Genomic DNA, 21,592 nt, shown 5'->3' with positions numbered 1-21,592 from the left:
CCCAGCACTCGGGAGGCAGAGCCAGCGGATCTCTGTGAGTTCGAGGCCAGCCTGGGCTACCAAGTGAGTTCCAGGAAAAGGCGCAAAGCTACACAGAGAAACCCTGTCTCGAAAAACCAAAAAAAAACAAACAAACAAACAAACAAACAAACAAAAAAACCTTCCTTTTAAATAGAAAGAAAAGGGGAAATGATGGGAATGTCATTCTGTATGCTGTGAATATGTTGCTCTGATTGATTGATAAATAAAATGCTGATTGGCCAGTTGCCAGGCAGGAAGTATAGGCAGAATAAGCAGACAATGAGAATTCTGGGAAGAGGAAGAAGGCTGAGTGAGGAGACACCAGCCTGCCATCCAGGGAGCAGCATGTAATAGCACTCAGGTAAAGCTATGGAACATGTGGCAGCATATAGATTAACAGAAATGGGCTGAGTTTAAATATAAGAGGTAATCAGTGGTAGGCCTAAGCTAATGGCCAACCAGTTTTAATTAATATAATCTTCTGAGGGATTATTTTATAAGCAGCTATGAGGTCTGTGGGGCTTGGCAGGACTAGAGAAAACTTTCAGCTACAACCACCCTACAGAGATGAAAGATAATGAATTTATGTTTTTAGCAATTTAAGTTATTTAAACTTTCAGTAGTGTGTTATTCTGGCCACATGAAGTAATGTGTCATTACTGGTTTTGCATGTAAGAAAAGACAAGTGGCAAGCTCTTTTTTTATGTGTATGTTGAAGGGAAATAGTAAGATGAGAACAAAAATCATTGGGGCTAGAGAGATGGTGCTACACTTGTTGCTCTTCCAGAGGACCTTAATTTGGTTCCCAGCACCCACAAAGCTAATTCTTGCTTCAGGGAATCTGATACCCTCTTTTGTCCTCTACACACACCCACACACAAATAAATGTGTGCAAATGCACAAGCACACACACACACACACACACACATGGGAAGTGGAATCTGAATAAACCTTTTTTAAAGAAAATAATTAGAGGAGAAATAGGAGGGTAAGAATTACTAAGAACTATTAACATCTCATTTTCTACAATATTGTCCTCACATCTTTTCCTTAATACTGTCAGCATAATGTATTCTTAGCGTTCAAGGAAGACACCATTTGACCATTTATGAATAAAAATAAAATTATAATATATGCTGGTAGATAAGGAAATCCCTGCCCCTCTTCTAGAAACTAAAAGGCTTATCATAATAAAATAACCAGTTGAGCCATCTAGTTATGTTGAAACTATTATACCTTAAGAAAAATACTATTCATTATGCATTGCTGTTTTATGTAATTGCACCATAGCAATTTGTTCAAATGACCCCTTTTAAGAAAAGGAATGAGATATCTTGAAGTAAATGAGACATTTGATCTTGCTGTGAATCCCAAATGATTGCATCCTCATCATTTATAAAGTCTAAAATATACTCTAGGAATTTGAATATGTTCATAGGCAAAAAGCCATCCTCCCAATTAGTGCCCAATCAGTACGATGAAGAGAAGTGATGTAGGTAGAGATGTTTACTCTCTCAGTCTATTCAGCTGCCTTGAGACAACAAGCATGATACATCTCTTAGAGACATACTTTCATTTTTAATCCCTTTGTTTCTTTTTTATTATTTTTCCCTTGATACAATTGTGAATCAAATGTTGTAATAAGCATTGTGATTTGCTTGCATTAAATACCTTAATCTATAGATATATAATGATGAGGACAGAGATACAAATTCTTTCAAATATATATCATTTGATTAGAGTATAATACAGCTACATTACCCTTTCTACAGTTCAAAAAATATATGAAATAAAAATTTTGAAGCTTGAAACAATTTTATATCAAAGCAGAGAAAGTCACAGCCCTTTTCTATGAGAAATAGTTGAATCATGTGGTGATTCCTGCAGTAAATGTGCAGTTGAGATGAGAAAGAGTGATATGTATAGTTTCTTATTCAAAGAATAACAAGGAAGTTTCAGTCATTTTAGTTAATGCCTGCAGTAAATGTGAGTTGAAACAAGGAAGAGAGATATGTATGGTTTCCTTATTCAGAGAATAACAAGGAAGTTTTGGTCATTTTAGCTAATGGTCAAGGAAAACACGTAGAGTATTTGAAAAAAACTAAGACCTGTGGTTCTTTTCATTTACTGCAGAGCCTCTTGGGTTGGATCCAGAAGTTGCTAAAGCAAACACCTTGGGTTTTGTTGGATGCCTTTCTTCAGTCCAATACAACCACATAGCCCCATTGAAGGCAGCCCTCCGCCATGCCAGCATTGCACCTGTGACTGTCCAAGGGACCTTGACAGAATCCAACTGTGGCTCCATGGTGGACTCTGATATGAAGGCAGTGACCACTGTGCATTCTTCATCAGGTACTTCCCAGAGGATGCTCTCTTTAGTTTTCATCACTAATAACACTTCTTCTGTCTTACAGACCTAAATGTTTGACCAATAGGTCTCAGCTCGTTACCTTGCATAGGTGGTTACAAACTGTAACTGGCTTCTCATGGGTCATATCTACGTTCACAATACACTCTGACAGAAGCAAGTTAAGGGAGGAAAAATTTATTCTGCTTCACAGTTCAAGAATCCAGTTCATCATAATAGGGAATCAAGATAAGAGTTTGACATAGTTGGTCATGTCACATACACAATCAGGAATCAGAGCATGATGGACTCATGCCAGTATTCAGATCATTCCTTATTTATACAGTCCAGGATCCCATCCAGAGAGTTGTGCCAACCACAGTAGGTAGCTCTTCTCACCTCAGTTAAGAAATCAAGATAATCCTGCAAGCATACTCAGGAGCCTGTATCTCAGGTGATTCTAGATACTTTCAAAAAATTTGACAGTTAACACTAACCATCACACTAACAGTGGTGAAATGAAATAAACAAAAGAAGGATACAAATACTAGAATACTAACTACTTTAATTAATAGTACATTTTAAATATGAAATTTAACAATATATCTTATGCATTTAGCTGGAAATTAATAATTAAGAAATTAACAATTAAAATTAACTAACATATATTTAATATAATAAATATATATTTAAGGTGATGAGTAGTATTAATTAATGTGTAGTTCCATGTAGTACATATAATGCCCATAGACATAATATGTATGTGAATTAGTACATCACTATTATTTAAGTAGAAACTGATGTGAGGATTAAAGTATTTAGGGGGCATGAAAACATCAGAATGGCGACTTAGATAATATTAAATTCAATATTAGGCTCTAGCATTTTGGAGGAAGAAGTAACAAAATTATAGACAAATAAAGTATAAAATGTGATAAAAATGTATATGTATTATATGATGATTGTTTTTATTAAATTAGTAGGAAGGGATTAGAAGGAAGGCTTAGTGGCTAAAATGCTTGTTGTACAATCATGAGGTCCCAAGTTCAATTCCCAGCAACCAGATAAAAAGCTGGTTATGGCAGTGGGTGCTTGTAACACAGTGCATGGGCAAAAACAAGAGATAACTGGGGCTTCCCAAACAGACAACCTCTCTGAATTAGCGACCTCCAGATTCAGCCAAAGACATAGCCTCAAAAATTGCCAATAAAAATGATTGAAAAAAAATCAGGAATAAATCTTTTGCCTCCACAATGGCCCTCATGGAATAACATACCATACGATACACATGCATCATTCACATAAATAAATAAATAAATAAATAAATAAATAAATACATACATACATACATACATACATACATACATACAAAATTACATAAGTACATATACTGCACATAATCATTTTACCTAGTTATACTGTATGTGTTTAGTTATTTGATAAGGACATTTGACCATAAAAACATATTTGTTCATTTTATGATTTTGTTTATTCATGGCAAAATTTGTATTCTTTAACCAATAAAGCCCAAGCTACTGTCAAGTGTCATTGTGTACTGCTATTAGTTTTGTTTCTGTCTTTCTTTTTTAGATTCTGAATATTAGTGAAAACATACATTCCTTTTCTTTATTACGGCTGACTTATTCCATTGAAGGGGATGTTTTCATCCACATTCTTTTTAAGTGAAGAGTCCAACTCTTTGTGATTGAGTAATATTCTAGTGTGTGTTTGTGTGAGTATGTGTATGTATGCATATGTGGGTTTGTATAAGTATGAGTGTATTTCCATGTGAGTAGAAGCACAGTTTATTTTCATACTCATCCATTGATACTTAAGTTGCTTCCATATCTTGCTATTATGAATAATACTAAAAAGATCATGGATTATAGACAGCTGTAGGAATCACAGTCGCTGACTTCACATTACATTGGAAAAGCATAATAATGAAAATTATGTAGTACTGTCATAGAAACAGATATAAAGACAAAGGCAATGGATTAGAGATCACAGAAGTAACATAGGCATATGTGATCAGCTCAAGTTAGACAAGCATTGGGGAAAGGACAGTCTCTTTATAAGGGACTTAGGGTTAGCTAGCTACAAGAAAATCATGCAATTGGAAATTTCTTACTCTATAAAAATACTTGACATGAAAATCATTAATTGGTTTATAAGTCTTGAAATTAGAATTTGCAGAAAGATAACTACAGAAAAATATCCTTGATATTACTCTTGAAAATGCTGTTGATATGACTAAATGCATATAGTGAAAGCAAAAGTGAGTGAGTAAAACGAAGTTTAGAACTGGCTCAGCACAGCAAATGAAATGATCAGCAAAATGAAAAAAAATCTGTGGGCTGTGAGGGAAGATTTGTGGACTCTATCTCCTCATAGTCAATTCTCAAGAAATATTAATTGATTTAACTCAGCAGCCAGAAAACAAATAACCTGATTAAAATTAGACAAAGCATCCAAATATACATTTTTCCAAAGGTACATAAAAATGACCAATAGAAAAGTGCCACATGAAAAGTGTGGCCATATGAAAACTTCCAACACCATCAATCATTAGGGATGGCAAAGTCTGTGGCAATGAAATGTTTCTTTATCACTCTCAGGGTGGCGCTTATCCAAAGGCAAGGGGTGGAAGTTAGAAAGAAGATTCATTACCGATAGTTCTCAAGAAAAGAGAAATATCTGTGTATGTGTGTGTGCACTTACTATTGCACATGTATCATCCATTTATCACATATCCATTTATCATCTCTCTCTCTCTCTCTCTCTCTCTCTCTCTCTCTCTCTCTCTCTCTATCTCTATCTCTATCTCTATCTCTCTATCTATCATCTAACTGATCTACATAAAGAAGCATAGGGGCTAGCCAGCACAATGAAAGGGATTGGGGGAAATGGGGCTTGAGGACTTGATTGTGTCCTCTGTTAGAAGGAAGTGAGGCCAGGCAGGAAGCTTGAGCCCTTTAGAGCTGGATCTGTTGAGTAACTTTGAGCAAACCTGTGCTATGGAGATTACTTCTAGCTGTCCCAGAATGGTCTCTGGTGTTTGATGAAGAGGCACACTGAGTTGATGAGTGTGAGTCAAATAGCAGGGTGGTTGGGGATGAAGGCTATGAACTGATTGGTTTGTGTGTGTGAAAGGCATACTGTGTGTAAAGCACGTACTATCCCTGGAATTAATTAGCCTAGCACTGTGTGACACTATTCCTGAGGAGATGTGAAAAAAAACATCTGTTAACTTCAGACAGAGAACTGATGACAGACCAAAACTAGGAGACCCCCAAATTCCAATATGATGAACGAGTGAGCTTTGTTGGGGCCATTTACATCACCCAGGACTAAGGGTGATGGGTCACTCACAGGAATAGAAACAACTCAAAGACAGCTTTATCTCCAAAGCCTATCCCAGCATGGGAGATAGCTCATATAGGCTGAAACTCTAGAGCACACTGCAGAACTTGTAGGCAGCTCAATAGGTCAGAGAGTACCTCTTGCAGGCAGCCTTAATCTCTGTTCCTTCCAGGCACCTCTGATGGTCTGAGAACCTTCCAGGCAGCTTGACTGATATGAGAGTGTCTCTAATCAGACTTTACTGCCTACATAAGCTTGACTACTACATCTAGTCAGCTTCAGGGACTTATGGGAGTTGCTGGGTTGTTTACTTGCTGAGTCTTAAGGAACCTCCCTTTAGAACACCCTCAGTCTTAACTCCCCTGCAGGGAGATTGTATCACCTCCAAGAAAGTTGTTTCACACCCGGGAAAGATGTCCATACCCTGGCCATCAAGGTCTCCAACTGAGTCATAAAATTCAGGAAAAAAAAGTTTTAAATTATTAGTTTGCATCATTAACTCTGATGTATCAGTATTCAGCTACAGACTGATATCATATATAGAAAAAGGAACAACAGAGTCTTGGTTCAAATTGTTCTTTGAAACTCTCAGTTGGCAGAAGACCTTTCTCAAAGGAAATGTGTAAGTATTGTTACATATCTTTTGGTGAGTTCTAGCATATTTGGTACTGGGTGAAAATTCACCTTTGCTTAGTTATCAAGCAATGTCTAGTATTATATTTAAAAATGGGAGTCCTTATATGATGCAAATATGCAAATGTATATATACACATATAGTATTAAATTATTGACAAAGATATGGTACTAGATAAGTAGATAGACAGATAAATGGTCCATAGATGGATGGTAGACGTCATGTGGATCCACATACCTGGATGTGTTTATGCATCTAGGCTATGGCATTTATTTTTGAAGGAGGGAGAATTAAAGCCAAGATTGATTTTAAAATTTAATATTCAATGTTGATCAGTTCTAAAAAGGAGACACTCTTGAAATATGTCATCACTGTGATAAGAGTTACTTTGCAGAACCTGATCACCAACCATACTATTGAAAATGTTACCTTAGATCTGAAATGTTTTCTCTGTAGCATTAGTAAACACTAGAGAATTAGAATTAATTAAGTAAATTAATATGTATTAACCTATCAACATCAAAACATGTTAGAAATGGAGAAATCTGGGTTAACATCAGAACTATGTTAAAAGTAGTACATGGACTAAATAAAGTTGGAACCAGTATGAACTGTGGAGAAAAAGGAATGCTATTAGCTGTAGACAGTTAAGATTCGAGTATTCATGGAGAAGCAGGAGGAATTCCAGGAAGGAAGCTTGACACAGAAGTATGCCAGAGTAAGGAGGCTGTAAGGTCACAGGAGGTAGAACACCTAAAAGTTTGCCGTGCCCCCCACCACTTACTGCTCTCCCTTCCTGACTCCTTCCTACCTTCCTGCTTCTCTCTCTGCCTTGCTACCTCCCTTCCTGCCTTCCTGTCAGTCTCCCTACCAGTCTCATTTTCTCTCTGTCTCTCTGTCTCTCTGTCTCTGTCTCTCTCTCTCTCTCTGTCTCCCTCTCTCTCTGTCTCTGTCTCTGTCTCTCTGTCTCTGTCTCTGTCTCTGTCTCTCTCCCTAGTTCTTCCCTCCCATTTGCCCTCTGTCTCATTCTGAATCCCTGTGGCCCAGACTCCCCTCTTTTTTTGTTTTAATTTTTTAATTTTTATTTTGCAATACAATTCAGTTCTACATATCAGCCATGGATTCCCTTGTTCTCCCCCCTCCTGCCCCCCTCACCTTCCTCCCAGCCCACCCCCCATTCCCACCTCCTCCAGGGCAAAGCCCCCCACAGACTCCCCTCTTAAGTTTTCCTGCCGCCTTCTATTTAGCCCCCTCTATCTCCTTTCCTAGTGAAGTGAGGCCTGCAAGGCCTCTCCTCTCTCCCAGACCCTGGATTAGGCACAAAAGACACCCAAACACCTGTTTTCACCGGAGTAATCCTTTATTAAGTGGTAAAGTGTTGTGGGCCATCCCCTACCCCCACATTTCCCCAGAGTACTCTTGAGTAGAAGCAGCAGGAAATATTAGTTAGAAAGATAGAGGGGAGAGAAAAAGATCGAAAATACAGGATAGCTTCCAGAGGGCCTGGATCCTAACCCATCGGGCCCCGATGATCTCTGCCAAGGGGTTTTTATAGGAATGCCAAGGGGTGGAGAACAAGACCTCCCCCCAGCACAGCCAAGTGCAGACCATCTCAGACACCTGCACTCAGGCCCATGGTCCAATCATCCTCTCTATGCAGACCTGCTGGGCAAAGCTACTGGGAAACCTGTACAGGCTGCAACAGTGAAGAAAAACATGGCTGCTTTCTGACTCAGGCAGCAAAACACCAAAAAATGGCCTTAAGGAAAGAAAAGGGGGAGGTCTGGGCTAGAATGGCCTAGGATGTGGTGGTATATTTTGACTGACCATGTAAATGAGGTGAACTGAAGGGGGCTTTCGATTCCTGGACTTTGATAATCATCCTCAGGAATGAGTCTGGCATAAGACAATGTCCAAATAAGGTAATAGACCTTGGTGGCTAGCTTTTGGGATGTAATCTATGGTTTACAAGGGAGAGGAAAGGGGGAAGGGCAAAGCCTGGCAGAGCCATGTTACCAGGCCCAGGCCTGGGAGGGTCCTTCAACTATCCTCCTCTTCATTCTTTACTTCTGGCCCTCACTATATCTTTCTCTGTCCTTTTCCTCCATTCACCCTTTCCTTTCTCCATCCCTGTCTCCCTCACTTCAAGGCTTCCTATCTCTCTTTTCTCTTTTGCTCTCATTGTTTTTCTTCCCCTGCCTCCCATCCTCTATGACATGGCAAGTTCACGGTCACCTTCCACTATAAAGCAAGTTAAAGCCCAGCCTGCGGTATATGAGACCCTGTCTCAAAAGAAAAATAAATTGGGCTATAGCAATGGCTTAGAGGTTAAGAGTAGACCCTGGACAGCTGCTCTTCTGGTGAGGGATGCTCTGAGGTGTAAATTCTTCCAGTGCTTTGGCCGTCCTTGTCAGTAGACTCGGGTCCTCATGCAGCTGAAGAGGACACTGAGGCACAGGGCAAAGTGTGCTTCAAGTAAAAGGCAGCTGTCATTCCTAGGAATTCTCCAGCAAGGCAGAGAAGGATGAGGGGTGACTAAAGGAAAGTGCATGGGCCAGGCACCACCCTCACTAGCTCAAAGCTTCTCATAACTTCCTTAGAATCTAATGAGGACATGAATTATGGGTTTTATGCAGGACGTTTTATTCATCTTTAAAAATTTATGAAGTGTGTGCATGCACATGTCATGAAGTGTGTAGAGGTGAGAGGACAGGGTTTTGAGTGGCGGGTCTCTTCTTCACCTTGTTTCAGAGGCACAGGCTCCCTTGCATCTACACCTGATCTGCATATGTGACCAGCTACTCCCTCACTGGGATTACAGATTGGAGCCTCAGAATTCAGCTTTTAATGTGGGCTCTGGAGTTCAACTCAGCTCATCATTTTAAATGCCATTTATTTAGGTTCCTTTCAAAATGCCAGTTCATATCTCACTGCAGGAATCTTGTTACACTGCACAGTTGTACACTGAGTATGTTCTCCCTGTCATTGAATGAAGAGCAAAATTTACATTTTGGTCTTTTCTTCTGTCTAGATCCCTTTGGAAAGACAGATGAGCGTGAACCACTCACAAATGCAGTCCGGAGTGACTCCGCAGTCATTGGAGGTAACCTGTCTTCATTACTGAAAGCAGGAAAGATATCTATGATCCTGTGCTCTGCAGAAAAGTACCTGAAGCTTTCCTTACCCATGATCATCTAGCACCCAGAACCAGGCATTGTCTGTCAAGCTCTTAGTCTCTTTATGCATGCTGAAAGATTAATAGCAGGCTCTCCTCCAGCGGCAGCAGCTCTGTGGCTTCATTCCTCCTCAAATTCAGCAGGCAGCTGAACTCAGCCAACAGCTGGAGCATTTACTCGCTGACAGGCAACCTGCACCTTCTTCATTGCATCCAGTTGTCACTTCTAAAGCACAAACAAAACAGACCAATAAAATTGCATATGGGAAGAAGTCACAGTGGGGCAGACGGATGGATGGAGCTGCAGTCATTTTCAGTTTTCCTTTACGGAGTGATTTGGGTTAGATCTAATGAGCAGGGTGACGCCCACATGACTAAAGTTCCAAATCCAGCAGCCCATCTGGTTATGGGTGGAAAGTTCGCCTGCTCTGCTTATAGCTCATCTCCCACCACCTTCCCTTGCTTTACAGTTCTTGAGCTATGTGTTGGTCTCACCCTGCTTCACTCTCTATTCTGTCTTAGCTTGTCTAATGCCTGCAGGATTTTGATGTTCCCATCTGGGTCTTGCAACATGGAATGACTCCCAAGTTTTGTTTAATGTAAGATGCTTGGGATATGGAAATCCATTTCCATTGGTGATTTATAGCCATGGCATAGGGTGCCTCATTCCTGCCTTCTGGCAGCTGGGATGAATGAATCCACACCAGATGGAGTTCTTTAAAAGTCAGCAGGAGTCATTCATTTTACTTCTATTTAATTAGCTCCATTTCTGGGTCAGACCTGAACTAAACATAGAGATACAGGATGAGAGATATAGTTACTGCTTTCCTAGAATGAGCAGACTGGGTAAGAAGGAGATAGGCAAGCAGGCAGCAGTAACAGCACAGAAGATGGTTCCAAAGAAGAATGGGAACAAGAGGACTCTACCACAGTAGCATCCGAGAGCAGGAAAACCATGACTTTTCCTTAGGGAAATACTTAAGACATCCATGTGAGCTGAATGCCTTCTCCAGGGAAGAGAACTGAACCTGATTTTTCTTTTAAATCAGTACATGTAACAGAGAATTTTATAACTCTCTCTTCCTGTAAGTTTTCATTTGATGAGGAAAGACTGTAGGTTCTGGCCTTCTCCACTCATTGGCAAGCTCCATTGAGTCTTTCTAAGAATGGGAAGGTTATCACAGCCCCACAGGAGATCCTGGGAAGCTTGCCCAGCTTCCAGCCTGCAATAACTCCTTCAACCCAGCAGTAGAAAACAGGCAACCTCTGCCACAATGTAAACCTCTAGTTCATGCTTCAGATTCTTTCATTGCCACCCAGACTATCAACTTTGGTATATTATTTTGCCTTGTTCTAAAATAGTTGGGAAACATGTTACACAATGATCTTAGAATAGATGACGAAAGTAAGTGGTCTTAGTTATGGTCACAACTTTTAAAAATTTGGTGCAAGATAGGTCTATATATTTAACTTTCTGATATCTACTCATATAAATAGTAATTAACAATAACCAACAACTTAGAAAATATGAAATGTGCAAATATGTAAACTTTATCATAAACAAAATTATTTTTAGTGACCAAAACTTAAGTGTTTTACCACTATTAATTATTAATTTTGTGTGCATACTGTTTGTTGCTTAGTGACTCGATTTTTTTTTGTTTATTTATTTTGAAATAAGGTCTCACAATATATCCCAGAATGGAGAAATGGCAGAGAACGCAAGAGAAATCTTGCATCAAAACAAGTGGAAGGCGAGAACAGACTCCTAAGTTGTTCTTTGACATCTACACAAGTGCTATGGCAGCCACGCACCTACACACACACACGCACACACACGCACACACATACACACACACACACACGCACGCACACACACATGCACACACACGCATACACATACACACACACCTACACACACATGCACACACACACACACACACACACGCACACACACACATACACACATGCACACGCACACACACACACATACACACACGCACACATACACACACACACACACACACACACACACACACACACACACACACACACACCTGGGTGGTGGTGGTGGCATTTAGATCAAGGAATTCTTGGCAAGGCTTAGTGTATTTTGAATCTCGGAAGTCTGGATTTGATCCCTAGCAACGAAAGCAAAACAACTCAGAAACCACACAGACCCTTTGTTGTTCTAACTCATAACTTTCTAGGAGAAACAGGCTTTCTTCCTCATTACTCTGCTTGCAGGAGGTTTTGTTGAAACTGCAGGTCAAGGGTTTCTCAGCAGGTCTTTATTTCTGCATACAGAGGAGATCTGTGTTTGTGTGTTTGCTTTTTTCCTCCAAAGTATGTGCCTGTCTAGACTGAATTTTCTCAGTAACAGCTTTCTTCTCTGTCCCCCTCTTTTCCCTACAGGTGTCATAGCAGTGGTGACGTTTATCACCTTTTGTATCATCGGCATCATGACCCGCTTCCTCTATCAGCATAAGCAGTCACACCGCACCAATCAGATGAAGGAGAAGGAATACCCAGAGAACTTGGACAGTTCCTTTAGAAATGACATTGACTTGCAAAACACAACCAGCGAGTGCAAACGGGAATACTTCATCTGAGATGCCACAGGGTCACCTGGTCCTCTATTTTTGTGGGTCCCCCCCACTTATTTTCTCTTCTCTTTCCTGTCTTTTAATTTAGGTATTCTCTTTCTCTCTTTCGCCATTAATTTTTCTGGAACACACCTGCATCCACCGAGAGCATTGATCTCCTTCACCCAGCTCAGGAGATCAGGTAGCTGTAGCTACTGTAGTCCACTGATATAGGCATCATTGTGAAAGTGAGCACTGGAGACACAGATTTCACTGCTGTCAACAGGGAAGAACACGTGTGTACATGTGCATATTTGATGTTTGTGGTTGAGTTTTTAAACTTCACTCTGCAGTTTCTCAGGCACTTGGTCTTGCCAGCTCCCTTTAGACTGGAGTTCTGCGGTGTTGGCCTTTAACAATTGTCTCCAACACGCTGCCCCATACCATATGGTAGGCGCTATGGCCTGAGAGGAGAAAAGTGGTAGGTGTGTGTGTGTGTGACAGAGACAGACAGAGTCAGGTCATCCTTTAAGCAAAGAGTCTATTAGGGAGCCCAATAGAGCAGGAGGGAATGAAGTAAATCCACCCAGAGAAAGCAATGTTTGTTCTTTTTAGGTCCTTGTGATAGGGTAGAGAGGTTGGGAGACATTATGACACAAAAGAAATTCTTCTAAAGCAGACATCATCTAACCAGTCTTAGAGACATTTATTATTTATTTTTTATTTTGCTTGTTTTTTCGTTCTGTTTTTTTTTTTTTTTTTTTTTTTTTTTTTTGTGGCTGAAACAGGTATTTGTAAAGTAGCCAGGACATTCTTTCCTAAGACACCAATTAAAGAGCAATGAGCTGAGTGAGTGTGAGACCCCTGGCAAGGCCACAGTCATATGTCCTGTCTTTAGTTCTCCATTTACGACTTAAATATCTGGAAAAATCTGACTCCATGTGGGCACAGGGAAACTTGGCTCCCTTGAGAGCTGTGGAGAGAGAGGGTCTATGTCTGTCTGATGTGGGAGCCCTTCATAACACCTGTGAAAACAAAGGGACTGTACTTAGAGAGCCTAGGTTATAAGAACACCCAGCTGGGGGACCCAGAGCAGAAGGAGACTCTTCTGGCCTGTTTGTTTTGGTAGCATTTTGCAAGCAAGCAGAGACATCTGTGTTAGTTTAATGTTGACACCATAAGTATCCACCGACTCCATTCATCACCCTTTCCATAGAGTTTCAGTACTTTCCAATATGGAATAACTGAGCATTTACTGAGTTATCTATGGAATAGCGAGCAGTTACTTTGTGCCTCTCTTGCTGTTCTGGTTTGAGTCATGGATTCAGTACCCTGAAACCAGGAAGCGTCAAGAAAGCTGTGAGGAAGTAGCTGCTCCCAGAACTTTACAACTGCCTTCTCTACTTTACTAGAACATGTTAGCTGGGTTATTCCTAAGATTGCTATATTGAAGAAAAAATATACATGTGTCTGTATTGTGGCAGCACAAACAGAATTCAAATAAAAGTCTAAATTGGTTCCATGAAAAATGTTTAGGCCCTCTTAGCTCATGGTGGAGGAGAACTGAGAAAAAAAAAAAAACATAAGGAAAAGAGGGGCAAGAAAGGTGAGAAATATCCGGCTGATTAATCCCCATCCATCCACTCCAGTAAAAACAGAATGTGCAGGGAAGCAGGAGTCACATTCTAGAACACATGTTACTAGTTCATTGACAACAGAGCTCTTTTCCACAAGGCAAGAGCCTGGCTTTTGTGTGTGACAGTGTGGCCACCTCTAGCTCAGGGGATTTGAGGGAAGCCCTTAGTTTCTGAATCACATCACATTTCCGAGTCTGCACCCATGTACACAAAGTTGCCTGTGCACTCACCTTCCTTGCCTAAATAAGGTAGTAATGCATCAGGCTTGGTGTTCTTTTGGTAGAAAAGCATATAGTTAATTCAAAAAGGCATCTCAAATTTATCCATGGTGTGTAATCCTTATCATTTTTTAACTCTGCCATTGGATCACCGTGGAATAAAGACAAGGGAAAAACAACCACCCAAACACTTTAGGACTTAGGAAATGCTAGAAGATCCTTTTCAGTTCTCTTTGGAGGGCAGACCTGATTTGCAAAGCAGTTGCCCTGACAGTCAGTAGGTCATCCATCTTAGAGAGTGTCCTACTTCTGATTGTTCAGCATTTCCCTGGACAAGAGGTACACAGTGAAGCCCTCACTGGCTTCATCCAGGTTCCCATCTGGACCTTTTCTTCCCTTGCAGAGCTACAGAGGTAAGGATTGGGTGAGGCATCACAATCCACAACTCTGAGATATTGTCCTAAATACAAGTTCTTTCCTTAAAATTTTCTATGAATTCTTACACACCCTTTTCCTCTTTTAGGATATTGCTATCCTTTTGCTAGTGAATTTATTTTAAAGCAATTATAACAAAGATGTCCTTTTTAATTTTTCTATCTTTAATATGACATATAATCATCTAATAAAATGAGAGGTACTGAAAGTCTATTTCCCTATTCCCTTCATTCCCTGTTCTCCAATTTCTACTTTTGGATTTTCTGGCTCTATAAATGTTGTATAAATCACCCTTTTGCTTGGCTGCATATTTCCCTGCCTCCAGAAATGAAAGTCATGCTGAAATTTAGCCCTAAGCACCTCTAGTAACAAAACAACAGGTAAGGGAGAGTAACCATGTCGGAACACTTTCTAACTGGAATCCTCAGAAGCACGCGCCATATTTTTCTGGCATGATGTGATTGGATAAACATGGAAGTACAAGACAAATCAGTATGTATGGTTCCCTCATCCACAAATATGTACTTAGAGATAATCATGTAGGGAAATGTGTGATGCCAGTCTCTGCCCTCTGCATAGCACACACTGGCTTCATCCCTGGATGTGCAGGCCATGCATACCAGGACACTGGGCATGTAGACCAAATGGTGGATGCATGCCGAGATGGTGTATTTTCATAAGTAGTCTCAGGGCAAAATCAGAATTTCTTCATAACCCCATAACACACACCAGGTGGAAAATCTAGCACTCTACATTCTACTATGCTGAATGCACATCACAGCTAGAAGCAGGAGTATGTTTCAGGGTTGGTGGCAATATCTGTTTGGTTTATGTAGTTTTTCAGTTGTCTTTTCCACTTTCAAACAATTACAACCTAAAACAAGAGTAAGAGTGTTCTAATCCTCCTTTAGCTGCCACTTCCCTTGATGGGATACAGGTTTTGTGATGCCTCCCAGTATATAATTATATACTACTCAGTCATTGATGCCTGCTGTTGACAAAAATAATTTGTGGAATATGGGCCTTTACAGTAAGACCAAAAACACCTGTGTAATATCCCATCCTAAGGTGCTGTTCCATTGATATTATTCCACTGAACAAATCTATTAATGTAAGCAACGGTATGGTTTCTTACCCTAAAAGACTTTTAGCAACAGTTGTGATATTCAGTTCATGCATAGGGTAGACTGCTGTGGTTTCTCCAAGAATTAGGCCAGGAAAATAGATATTTGTCATTTTCTGGATGTCTATTTCATAAATAGATTAGCTCATGTTCATCTGAAGAACTCTGGAGCTGATATTTTACAACTTTGTTTTCTTTAGAAATCAGAAGTGGCACTATCTCAAATCTCAACTTTTGTCAGAATCCTGACTGCCATATCATAGGAGAAGCAGGACCACAACTAAATGAGTATGCAGTTCTCTTTCCCGTATTCAGTCACAAGACATATGTAAAACATCTGACTCCCAAGTGTTGTTAGATATACAAATATTTACTGTCCCTGAGGACTTAAAGTGCAATCTTACAGCAACAAAAGTGCACACAGCACAAGGGAGCAGAGAGCAAGGACTAGGCACAGATAATTTGCAAACCACTTTCCAGAGAGTTCTAAAAGCCAACACATTTTTGGGCAATTCTTATAATTTTGTGTCTTATTTATTAATTCTAACAGAAATGATTGCTTTTTTTGTCTTCCTCAAACAAGGTAACTGATCATGCAGATGAACTTCTGTAGAGGGTGGTAAATGGGCTCTTTGGACAGAGAAAGAATAAAGGTCCCTGTATCTGATACACTTTCTTTAAAGAGGGTTTACTTGGTAGCCCTGGAAGGTCTGAGACTCTCTATTGTAAACTCACAGAGAACCACCTAATTCTGCCAAAGTGTGGACCACCATCCTGCCTATGTCAGATATTTGAAAGGGTGCTAAGTTCTCTATGTTCTCATGTCAGTTCCAGTTAAGACTTTCCACATATATGCCCTCTGTATATGGCAGACCTGTGTAAAGACTGGAGACAGAAAAGAGCAGTCTCCAATTCTGCCCCCCTCTGATTTCACTTTTTTGGTGGATATTCACTTATGGCCATGGCTCTTTTAGGTCTGCCTTAAGCTGGTTGGTATTCCGCCATTTTTAACACTCCTCATTCTGCCCTAAAGAACCATTTGACTATGTTTAGGTAAATCTCTGGGAACTAGAAATTATTTATTGAGTGAATAATTTATTGATGTGTTTTCCATCTAAATGAGGTCAAACTTCTGTGTTCTACATGAATGTTTCCAAACCTGAAGATCATGCATGCTCTCTCTCTGCACAATATCACCTCAATTAGAAGACTCACATTAAGAAGTTGTTTCATAACATCCACGTGGTATCCATGGACTTGGGCACCAAGCCTGGGGAACTCATGCTTGGTTTGTTTGTCTACCAACTGCTTCACTTCTTTTGAATTCCCTAGAGCTACAATCGTCAACCTTGCTGCACCAGCAGTCTGGCAAGAGGCTCTTGAGGCACCTCTATAATTCTGCCACTCATTAATTCCTGAAGCAATTGTTTGGGTTTGTTTTGTCCTCAACTGACCCAGAGGCCAAGTTTCAACTAAATAAATAAAGAAGCGATGTTGTACCTGTAAGTGGCAAAGGAGGTTAATGGAAGGATGGTATGGGCAAACTCAAACATGCTTGAGTTCTTGAAGCATGCCTGAGTGCTGTTTCATGTCTCTCATGCAGGTTGGAAATGTTTTCTTTAAAAGATGCACAGTGTATCTGAATCACTTCTTTACCAGTTTGGGGGGGCTTTCTTCACCTCTCTTCTGGCCTTACCCAGTCTTCCTGTAGTCATTTATTTTGAAAATGTTAGTTGTTATTCTTTCTCAGCTTTGTGTTCACAAATTCTAACCTAAAAGGGGAGAAGATAACACACACACACACACACACACACACACACACACACACACACACACACACACACACGAGTAAAAATGAATAGGGCTGTTCTTCAAACATTATCCAGGAAACTATATAACTATATGCATACCTACTTTGTAGGAAGAGAAAGTATGACCACTTTGTGTTGGAAATTCTTTAAATGACTTATACAGGGTTCTAATGATTGTTTTGCTATTTTTTAGTAATTTCAACCCTCTTATTTTGCACTAAGGTACTTGGGGGAGAGTGAGAAGCACGTGTAGTAGTGAAACAGTGTACTTTGTGAGCTAGTCCTCTGTCATTTGTGAAGTTTATTGTCTACAAAGTGGTGAAGTGGACACAAGCAGCTTAGGTAACAGTGGGCTTTTGTGTTAAACCAGATTTGATGGGAGCTTGTCAAGGAGGAAGAGGGTATTCATGGAGCAAGCAATGGCTGCTGGAGGCTAAAAGGGCCAGAGCTTCCACCATGAAGTAAGGATGGCTCCTCTCCCCACTTTCCTGGCTCCTAACTCAGGAGTCTCTTTCATGAATTTGTCTTATACCTTAGGAAGAGGCAATATTACAGGCCCTGCATGAGAAATGTGTTACTCATCTTTACACGGCATTTTCACCCTACCCCTGTGGTTTTCAAGTTTTATGTTTCACTAATACAGTCCAGGGATGCTTTGGAATTATCACCACAGTGATTTTAATCTGCCCAGGGGGAGCACCCAGATGACAGTTTAAAGTAAAATAAACTACGGACAAGATCCTCAGGTCCATTGCCCTTATTCAGATATGTTGTGGATGGAAGTCCTAAAATATTGGAGTCAGTCTAGTGGTCTTTCTTTTCCCTCCCGTGGTCTTACCATCCATTGGCATGTCATAATGATGGAAAGGCATGGTGCTTTCTATCACCCACAGAGTACACTTCAGAAAGCCACCACCTGATACTCTGAGAACACGCTTCCCTTGCTGCCACTCAGCACAGAAGTAAACCTTGCATCAAATAGCAGGTTAAAATTAGGAGGCTAGTCCCAAGTTATGAAAAAGGTAATGTGTGGCAGTGATTAAAGCCTGGTCTTATTTTCATTAGCATTAGACTATGCCATGCTTCAGATTCCAGCAGTAAATCTCAGAAGACATGAAAAGGCACTGGGTGTGCAGAACAGGCCTTCTGTCACCCTGAAGACCCTTGAATGGCCTCCCCAGATGGAGTCATTTTCATTACAACCTTACAGGAAAATGGGAATGGACCTCTGACTAGGTATACTTTCACATTATAGTCAGCCATATCCCAAAGGACGTATAGGAAGTAGCTTAATCTCTTCTCTTTGAACGGCAGCAGCCACCAGTGTAACCTTGTCCTGCCTTAAATATTCTTGCAAAAAAAGTAAGTAATCACACCTTGCTTAAAACAGTGTAGTTATATTATGAGAAGGACTTCATATTTGGTGAGGATCAATGTCAATAATTTTCTCCTTACCTTGTTAATAGACAGGCATTCCAATAGCCTATGTTGTCTTAAACAGGCACTTCCCACAGACAGCTAGACTATGGCAAGAAGATAAAACATAGGCAAATGAAGACACATGACACATTCTAATTATATCCTATAAAACAGTCGACAATTCACATTTGGTTCATGGGATTCCTAAATCCCTAAGGCAAAGAATTACCCTGTCCATTTCAACCTAGAAATTAGAACCTATCTGGCACTTTCTTGGAAAAATGAGAGGTCAGGGAGTTTGCCTTTAGCAAATAATTAACAAAGTATAAAAGGACCTCTCCTAATTTTATGTATATATATATATATATAATGTAATATATATTTATATATATATATATCATTCTTATATAGATATATGAATGATATATACAGGCTTTCTTTGAAAAAAGCACAACAGAGGCAAAGCAGACCATATCCTCGGGGATTAGCTAGAGACTCCTTGTTTCTTTGGTTATTATAGTTTTTGTTCCTGTGTCAGAATCCCAAGTTCCATGTAATGTTGCCTCATCTCAAGTCTGTTTTGTATACCATGTAACATGTCTTAATACACTGTATGGAGAAAGTTAAAGTTAGCCTTAGATTTCTTTGTTTTCTATGGTTTTTGCTGTACAGAAGAATGACTTACCTGTAAATATTGTATATTTAATAAAGAAAGAATTTTGTATCATTTTGTGTGGAACACAAATATGTCTTGCTGTGTTGTTCTTGGGTTAATGAGGAGTCAAGTAATTAATCCCTGAGTGCCCACTCTGATTTCTTAGATCATTAGCTCCTAGTCAACATGACCCAGGGAAAACAAAAAACGCCTACTCTCCAGGCTTATTGATTTCAGTGTAGCTCAAAGTAGTGTCTTGGGTTCTTTCATGCTTAACTGACTCATACCAAACTGCACAACAGGCACAAAAGTGCACATGAGCAACCTCACTGATTTGGTGAAAGAATCTTGGACCATCCTGACTCCAGTATCTCCCAGGAAACCTATGGCCCTGTTGATTCTTTCTCAGTGTCCACTCACAGCACCTGTATTTGTGTCTTACCTTGCCTACACTTCCTTCTTCTAGAGGACAGTTAATTACACAATAGCTCTATGTTTGAAAGAGCAGATGTACATTCTGATGGAGTAGATTTGTCTCTATATAGTGTTTATTTACCCTTGTGTTTATGAGTCATCTGGTGGACATAGACTTATCAATAAAAACTGAAGGTGATTTAATGGGCTGTGGATGTAGCTCAGTTGGTAAATGGCTTCATAGTATGTACAAACACCGTGGATTTGATCCTCAGCCCCAAACAAACAAGGCATGGTTGTACACCTATAATTGCAATATTCCTCGGGAAGTGAAGGCAATAGGATCAAAGGTCCAAGGTCATCTTTGGCTACATAGTGATCTTGAGGCCAGCTGGAGCTACACAAAACTGTCTCATTCAAGCAAACAAACTCCCTACAAGGAAATTTAGTCTGTCAGACAGGACAATTTACAATGTCCTTAAACTGCTCAGTCAAGAATGAGTTACAAAGAAAGAGGAAGGAATGAAAACAAAGGAGGAGATAAGATTTCTGAAGAATGTAGCATTGGGACAAGAGAAGTGAAGGAGATTCTAAGTGTATCTGAGCCTGGAAGGAATCAGTGCGGTTTGCTGATGGAAAGGCAGGAGAATGTGAAAGAAAACAGAATCCAGAGACTGAACATTTGAATTTCACAACAAATGGAGATGGTAAGAGTTTTCACTGCATTTATAGTGGGGAGAAAAATGGAAGCTGTTATTTGAGGGAAATGGGCTACATGAGGCTCCTTTCAAAATGTGCTTAGGCTCCTAATTAGAGACACTGAATAAAGAAAGTGGGGAAGAAGCAGATTAAGAAGTCAGCACAAAGGGATGAGTGCTACAGAGATTCACAGACCGAGGCTCAGAATTCCAGAATATAAGAAATGCATGAGTACAGAAGCCAGACAGACCCATCCTTTATATGCCATCCTTTAATATCCCAACGCCTAGTTTTGTGACTCAGAATTAGCACTGAAATCCCCAGTTTTGCTAGTAAAAATTGGAGAACAAAACCTAACCTTCACAGACCCTGAATACCAAATTAAATGATTTTTTTAGACCACTTAGCCAAATATATGCTCACTGAGGTCCTCCCATAGGCTACTTGACAATTACTTTGTGTGTATGTGTGTTTGTGAGGGAGGAAGGGAGAGAGAGAGAGAGAGAGAGAGAGAGAGAGAGAGAGAGAGAGAGAGAGAGAGAGAACATGTCTGTATCTCTCAACCGGTCATCACACTATTTTCTTGAGGCACATCATCTCACTGAATCCTGACTGTCCAGAGAGCCCCAGACATCTGCCGTCTCTGTCACTGTCTTTCCGGATATGGTTACAGGCAGGCTCTGCTGTCTAGCTTTTCCACCTGGGTGCTTGGGATAGAGCTCAGCTCCTTACAGTTGCATTGGAAGAGCTTCCCACTCCAGTCACTGCTGCAGCCTGCTGTTATTTTATAATTTTTAGAAAGCACGTGATGTGTGCCACAGAGAAGTGGACTCCTGGATGCACATGGAAGACATCCCTGCTCAGTGATATTAGTAAGTGAGTGATGTGGGAAACAGCATCTGCACTCGGTTTTGGCTATTAGAGTTTAACCTAGTAATCTTGAATAAATATAGTTTGCATATCATCTGTAGAAATGTATTGAGATATTCTGCTTGAAAGTGATGACATGATTCTAAATACTGGGAAAAAATGATCTTAAAAGAAACATCTGCAGTA

At 40.1% G+C, this 21,592-nt stretch overlaps 1 protein-coding gene across 2 annotated transcripts in view; it reads left to right on the top strand.

Moving 5' to 3' along the window:
- Positions 1 to 19,495, top strand: part of Cntnap5 (contactin associated protein family member 5) — a 915,960-nt gene extending 896,465 nt beyond the window's left edge. The window contains exons 22-24 of one of the 2 annotated variants that reach the window (XM_052736717.1): positions 2,155 to 2,373; positions 9,397 to 9,468; positions 11,956 to 19,495. In XM_052736717.1, the coding sequence (XP_052592677.1) occupies positions 2,155 to 2,373; positions 9,397 to 9,468; positions 11,956 to 12,152 (488 nt within the window). In that variant the 3' untranslated portion in view covers positions 12,153 to 19,495. Of the gene's footprint in view, positions 1 to 2,154; positions 2,374 to 9,396; positions 9,469 to 11,955 lie in introns of those variants that run through there. The other variant, XR_008217835.1, reaches the window with a different exon arrangement.
- The last annotated feature ends 2,097 nt before the right edge of the window (positions 19,496 to 21,592 follow it).

Source organism: Peromyscus californicus, unplaced genomic scaffold (genome assembly GCF_007827085.1).
Source record: "Peromyscus californicus insignis strain IS unplaced genomic scaffold, ASM782708v3 Scaffold_14__1_contigs__length_90479793_seg_2, whole genome shotgun sequence".
NCBI classification, from domain to species: Eukaryota; Metazoa; Chordata; class Mammalia; order Rodentia; family Cricetidae; genus Peromyscus; species Peromyscus californicus.
This window is presented reverse-complemented; position numbering and strand designations above follow the sequence as displayed.